This window comes from Zeus faber (assembly GCF_960531495.2).
Source record: "Zeus faber genome assembly, chromosome: 3".
Taxonomy (NCBI): domain Eukaryota; kingdom Metazoa; phylum Chordata; class Actinopteri; order Zeiformes; family Zeidae; genus Zeus; species Zeus faber.
The window spans coordinates 3,791,885-3,799,384 of NC_137190.1; the positions used below are offsets into that span (position 1 = coordinate 3,791,885).

The 7,500-nt window shown below is 47.3% G+C and overlaps 1 protein-coding gene across 2 annotated transcripts in view; it reads left to right on the forward strand.

Annotated features, from left to right (window-relative positions):
* Nucleotides 1-7,500, forward strand: part of adamtsl3 (ADAMTS-like 3) — a 169,396-nt gene that overhangs the window by 81,804 nt on the left and 80,092 nt on the right. For both annotated transcript variants that reach the window (XM_079997512.1, XM_079997513.1), the window contains 2 exons: nt 4,961-5,006; nt 6,219-6,455. In XM_079997512.1, coding sequence (XP_079853638.1) covers nt 4,961-5,006; nt 6,219-6,455 — 283 coding nt within the window. The remainder of the gene's footprint in view (nt 1-4,960; nt 5,007-6,218; nt 6,456-7,500) is intronic.

Consider the following 7,500-nt stretch of genomic DNA (forward strand, 5'->3'; position numbering starts at 1 on the left):
GCTTTACTTTTTGGGTTTCTGACATCAATGTCGCTGGATGTCAAGGTGTCATCCAGCGAATTTTCAGCAAAACTGACGGCAGACTGGCTCACAGAGCCTCAGAGCCAAACCGTGAAGGAGTTCGTCATACAAACCGTTGGAATTTTAGGTCCCGATACTGATGTGTTATGTCTCCCAAAAAATAAACAGCAATTTTGAATTCTGCCACCTTATGAGCGGGGCCAACTGGCCCCCGATGCCCAATTCTATTCACCGCTGACAGATGTTAGCCTGCGATTCAGAAATCATTCAAATAACTTTATTCACAGTGGAATGAGTTGCGGTCCTGTCGTAATACAAAGGACACTTTCTATAAAAGCTCTGCAGCCGCGCCACGTTTTGTCATTACCTCTGCTCCGTTCCAAATCCACTTAATATTCAAGTGAAATGTTTTACTGCGTTTTTTTTATTAAAGTAAATTCCTTCACTATAGGTCATTAAAGCCATAGTTCAAAAATATCTGTAGATGGAAAAAACGTGTGGTTACTTTTTTTGGGCAATATGGCCAGACGCACACACACACACACACACACACACACACACACACACACACACACACACATACACGCAATCACACACACACACACACACACACACACATGCAAACACACTCATACATACGCAAAGACACACACAAGTACACACAGACAGAAGTGCAGACACACAAAATGCACACAGGTGCACGTGTGTGTTCATGCAAACTTGTCAACCAATGCAAAGGGGTCTTAAAGAAAAGAGGGAGAGAGAGAGACGGTGAAAGAGAGGAGAGAGAGGAGGGAGATGAAGATTAAGAGAGAGAGCGAGAGAGAGAGAGAGAGAGAGCGATGGGTACAGTGTGACTCTGACTCGGACCAGATCCAGTTGCGGAGTCTCGTCCTGGACTCCTCCTGGGTGAGGAGGCCGACGCAGCGCCCCCTTCAGGCTGCTTCAACAAGCATTATATCCCCTCATCCCCCGGTGGCTCCACTCCACCACAACACCACACAACACCACACAACACCACACAACACCACAAACCACACCACACAACACCACAAACCACACCACACCACACCACACCACACAACACAACACCACAAACCACACCACACCACACCACACCACACAACACCACAAACCACACCACACCACACCACACCACACAACACCACAAACCACAACACCACAAACCACAACACCACACCACACCACACCACACCACACCACACCACACCACACCACACCACACCACACCACACCACACCACACCACACCACACACCACAACACCACAAACCACACCACACCACACCACACCACACCACACCACACCACACAACACCACACCACACCACACCACACCACACCACACAACACCACAAACCACAAACCACACCACACCACAAACCACACCACAAACCACACCACACCACAAACCACACCACACCACACCACACCACACCACACCACACCACACCACACCACACAACACTACACCACACAACAGAACACTACACCACACAACAGAACACAACACAACACCACACCACAACACCACACCACAACACCACACCACAACACAACACCACAACACCACATAGCACCACACAACACAACGCAACACAACTCAACGCATCGTCACTTCAAGTCTTGAGAAATACGCTGTATATACTAAAATATATGTAAACACTATAAAATAAATACTATTTATATTTACCATATCGATCTGTGTCGACACTGATTAAAATGAGGTTGTGACGTTCCATCGCGCAGCACAACACACCACACAACACAGCGCGTTCGGTGTCTCTCCTGGAAAAGATAATAATAATTTAATGATGTCAAAGCCAATGTTCTCAAACTCAACAGTCTGTAGTTTTAAGGATTGAATTGGATCGAAACCCGGTTCTCATACATAAAATGTACAACTTACGAGAATAATCCTATAAATATAAATAATATTAAATTCAAGTGTTCGATTCCCTATAAGATCCCTAAATACCAGCTCCTCCGACGCTCAGTCAGAGCTCCGCCTCCTGGAGTCCGACCCGCTCATCCCGACCGTTTGAAGTCCGCTGAGACGTGATCCCACGGGATGTCTGGAGGCTCCCAGTCATTCAGACAGCGCCGGCCCCCAACACTCAACCGCAGCTCCCAGCGTCTGGAAGTGATCATTACCCTGATTTGTTCAGACTTTCTGCAGAACTGGGACCTTCACACTATTAGGGGAGAAACATCTCGGTGCAAGCAGCACACCTGCCACAAGCTCCTGGGACCGAGGGTGTGTGTGTGTGTGTGCGTGTGTGTGTGTGTGTGTGTGTGTGTGTGTGTGTGTGTGTGTGTGTGCGTGGGTGTGCGTGGGCGTGCGTGTGTGTGTGTGTGTGTGTGTGTGTCTGTGTGTGTGTGTGCGTGGGTGTGCGTGGGCGTGCGTGTGTGTGTGTGTGTCTGACACCAACACTAAACAGACTTCCCCGGACAAAGGAAAAGAAAAGCAGATCATATCTGTCTTCAATATGGCTCCAGTCTGTCCATAGAAAACCAAAAGCCTCTCACGCCAGTTTTCGAGTGAGACCGACCGTGATGCGCTGCTGCCACGGAGCCGAATTCTGGGAAACATTTACTGCCACGCACTTGTGTGGCGGGAGCAGCTTTCGGCAGATCAGGTTTTGCTGTATTTCAAGCCAATCGGGTTTCGTTATCAGCCAATCGGGTCGTCATCTGCGTCACTAAACTCAATATGAATTCCCTGGTCCAACAAACAGCTTGGAAACATGACAACAATTCTATATTAAGTCTATAAGTATTATTAAATATTGCTGATATATGTGAGTTTATTTTGTAGATTGTAATAATGGTTGCCTGTGATGTCTCAGTCGTGTGAATCAGTGAAACCAAATCTCCGAGGAGACACTGAAGCAGCCCTGTGTTTCGGGCCCAGACGCCATTTTCCTCTCATTTGAGGTCATTTGGCTCCCGTTAACTTTTTTTTTCTGCCCCTAAAGCAACATCCTAGAAGCAGAAGGAAATATCCTTCTCTCAGAGAGGTTAATAGTCTGCAGTCAAAACGTCCACTGTTGGGGTTTATTATGCATTAGATGCACGAGGGGTCTGAAACGGAGCCTCTCTGCAGCGGGCCAAGGGCCAGACTCCTACAATATTAATCCATCGCTGTGACGGTGCCTTTATTTCCCATCCTACCTCTGCAAGGGATGGGCAAAATTACCAAAAAACCCAGTATTTTCTTGGATATTTCCGATTTTTGAAATGTCATGGGAACGTTTGCTGTTCTGGATTCAAACGTGAGTTCAAAAAAAGTGTGGTGTCGGAGAGTCTTGTCAATGAAAAGATGAGATGTTTATTAATAAGGAAAATCAAAATTTGCGATTATGATATGCCAACGTCTAAATGACATGACAATGGAGTAAGATAAACGATAGCATGGACTGGTCTCCCGGACTGGTCCTCCTTCACCATCTCCACCTCTGAGCCGGCATGGACCTCCACCCTGCGCTGCTCTTCGCTGCGGCTCTGCCTTGTGTTTTCAGGACCAACAGCTTTGATTCCGCGGCACGTTCCCTGCCGCTCTAAAACACCGCGGAGCGTGTCCGACCCTTTTTCACCCAATCGCACGCCCCCACGTGTGCAGGCAAGCACACACACACACACACACACACACACACACGCTTCTTCCAAGCATGGATGAGTGACTCGTGTGTCGGTTGGAGAAAGCCATTAATTGGTTGGTTAATAAGCAGACATTCCTGCTGGTGCTGCTGGGAGCTGAATGGCGGCAGTGTGATCTGCAGCGTCCCAACCCAGCGCAGAGCTGCTACCGGCCTGGACCAGTGTGAGTGTAAGCTGGCAATGGAAACACACACATGCATGCACACGTACACACACACACACACACACACACGCACGCACGCACGCACACACGCATGCACGCACGCACATGCACATGGGGTGTTGTTATTGCTAACAAGGTGGAACAGATTTAACAGCATGTCCGTGCTGTCAGAAGAGAGAGCAGCGCTCCGCCATGGCACATTTCACACAGGGTTCAAGTTCGTTCTGACAATCAGTATGTGTGCGCGTGCGTGTGTGTGTGTGTGTGTGTGTGTGTGTGTGTGTGTGTGTGTGTGTGTGTGTGTCTGCGTGTCTGTCTGTGTAATGTCTTTTGGTCTGGTTTTGTCTGACATTTTTGACTTTGCCAGCTGGAGCCCGGGAATTTGGGGTTTGTTGGGTAGAGACAGCTACTGGATGGACGAGGTGCATGGACCGGACAGGTGTGTGTGTGTGTGTGTGTGTGTGTGTGTGTGTGTGTGTGTGTGTGTGTGTGTGTGTGTGTGTGCGTGCGTGCGTGGGTGCGTGCGTGTGTGTGTGTGTGTGTGTCAGCGCTCGTTGGAGGCACATATCATTCAGGATAGAACTGCATTTAAGAACTCTGAGGTCTTAAATGCAGCGCCGCTCTAATCCAACTCCTCTGAGGAGTCCAGTCGAGTGAGGAGGTTTAATTTCAGACGCAGTAAAACACAGCGGTGCGTCCGGCGTCTCCGGTGCTCTGATGCTCACCATCGTGGAGGAGCACCGTGTCAGCGTGCAGACTAGATGATGTATGGAAGCCCCCTGTCCCTTAAAAAAAAGACTCAAATGAAACTGAACGCGAGGGGCATGTGCATCCATGCGTCTTTGTTCATTCAAGGCGGGTATAATTCAAGGCAGAATTACTTCCAGGTCTCATCGCTCAAGTGCTTCCCAATATAATCCCGTAATTCTCCTCTGCAAAAAATCTCAACACGAAAAACCCAAACACGGAAAAAAAAGAAAAGAAAATCCTGAAATGGAACTGGTATGGTCTGAATTATTTTCCCCTCGTCTCTTTTCATTTCGAGCGCTTTAACGTATTATTCCCCACTAAGAATGTCTCCCGTCTCCTTCTGCAGAAACTGCGAGGGGAAAAACATCCGCTACCGAACCTGCAGCAACACAGTGAGTCCCACATTATAATTGGTTTATTCGGCTCAATCATCAGATTATTTCCCTATTGTTACCCAAGACAGAAAGCACAGTGGATGACGCAGCTTCGTGTCATGTTGGTTCTTGGGTTCAGAATGTCAGGACTGTTGTTTGAAAAGCTCAGATGTATTTAGATTAAAACTCCTGGACACATCATCCGCTTTAACAAAGTGATTTTTTTTTTTGTCCTTCTCATATTTCATATTTTGTGCAGGCCATCTTCATTTGCACCAACCAAGACACACGACCTTCTCGAACACACGCACGCACACATACACACACGCACGCACGCCCGCACACATACACACACACATGCACACACTCACACATACACACACGCACGCACGCATGCACGCACACACATTAAACTGAAAAAAGCGGGGACTGTGGACAAATGGGGACCACAGGTTCTGAACATTTTTATAAAACAAAAACAATGCCAGATTTTGTTTTAAATTCATTGTCTTTAATATGAATATACATTGAAATACAATTACAAATACCGATAGAGGACCTCAACCATCACATCTGCCATCACTTCCAGCCTGTTCGGTTCTGCACAGACGTCCACGTCCAGTTTCATCCACAATAATCATCCACATCTATTCATTTCAATCATTGTAACGTTTTAAAAATGAGGCCTCGCTGGTGACTGTAAATGTATTTATATTTTACAAGTATATACAGTTGCTAGGATGTGGCGGGGGGGGTAACCTTGAAAGTGTCCCCATGACGCACGGTGTTTGTTTTGTTCCATAAGGAAACAGAATAAAATCAAATGACCTACATCCAAAAAAACAACACACTGTTTTGCGTGTGTGGTTAGGGTACAATGTCTAGATGGAGCGTCCCTTTATGTGTGTGTGTGTGTGTGTGTGTGTGTGTGTGTGTCGGGGGGTTTGTTTCCTTCACTGTTGATCTGAGACAGCTTTCACGTCTCAGAAGTCGGTTGGATCGACCGTTCTAGTGAATGTAATGAACTACTAAGTTTCAACTGCAAATATTTATACTTTTTACACTGCTACTGCTACACTGCTTTCTATCAAGGCGCAAAAAACAAACAGGATTTATATTCATATATATGAGTGTGATTGATTAGCTCCATTTCCTTGTCATTTACTAAACCTCCACCTGTTCTGTTTTATTGTGAATTGTTATTAGCATCATCTTCTTCCTCCTCCTCAGGACTGTCCCGCCGAGTCGGGGGATTTCCGTGCGCAGCAGTGTTCGGCCCACAACGACATCAAGTACCAGGGTTCGGTCCACGACTGGGTCCCCGTTCCCCACGACCCCTCAGCGCCGTGCGCCCTGCGCTGCCAGGCCCAGGACAGCAGCCTGGTCATGGAACTGGCCCCCAAGGTCCTGGACGGGACACGATGCCGCGCCGAGGCTTTGGACATGTGCATCAGCGGAGTGTGTCAGGTAGAGTCTGAGCCGTTTAGTACAATGAGACACAGCGCTGCAGCTATAGCAACTACTGCTCCGGAGATGAACCTAAAAGACTTGGTGTGGAATGGAATGGAACATCTCTACCGGTTGCGGGCCAGAAAATGTACTATTGGTGGGGAAAAGATGAAGAAAATCAATGTCAAATCGAGTGGAAAATGGGCCAAAAACGTGATCTTAACAAGGATTAATGATCTAAAAGTCAAATGGAAAAATACGAAATATTGAACCAGACACTGGGGATCGTGAGATATTGCGAGGGGGGGAAATAAACTGAAAGAAAAAAATGGAAATAACTGAACAAAGTTCAGATTTTGCCAGCACTTTAAGCTCAGATTTGAACGTGAGCTTGATCTTGATTTTGATCTTGTTTTTTTTGCATTTCGATTTCAGGTCACATTAAGACAGTGAGCTCACGTTCATTCAGGCTCCTCTGCACAGGATCTGGATCTGACATGTGTCGGCACTCTGTGGCAAACTTGAAGTTAATCAGAAAACGAGAAAATGGTCCAAAAATATGTGAAACGAGCAGATTGGTTTGTCTTAATGTCACTTAAATGACCTTGTATCCATCTACTTTGGGTCATATGACCTCCAATTTCTGGCATAATCTTGAAATTAAATTTTCGAGACATTAAGCAAAATTAAGATCCATATGTTTGACATTCAGAGCCTAAATGAATCCATAAAGAAATCTATTGAAGTTACACTTCCTCCTCATCAATGGGAGGACCCGTGGTCACCCAAAACCGAGTAAAATGTCAAGGATGTGGATCAGTGTCGGAGGTGTTTTCACCTGATGAAGCTACACGGAGCCTTGCAGAACGTCGCCTGCTCCGCGGGGAAAAGGCTGCACCAGACGCCCCCACAGACGGGCAGCGTCCAGGACGGCGTCCTGCACTTCCTCCGACCGCGGCGCGTGCCCGACATCTGCTTCGAAACGCGTTCCCGCCTCTCGACGACCGCTGCTCTGGCGGCTGTCGCCAAAAAATAGTTCGACTGCACGTGGGAACGGGCCGCG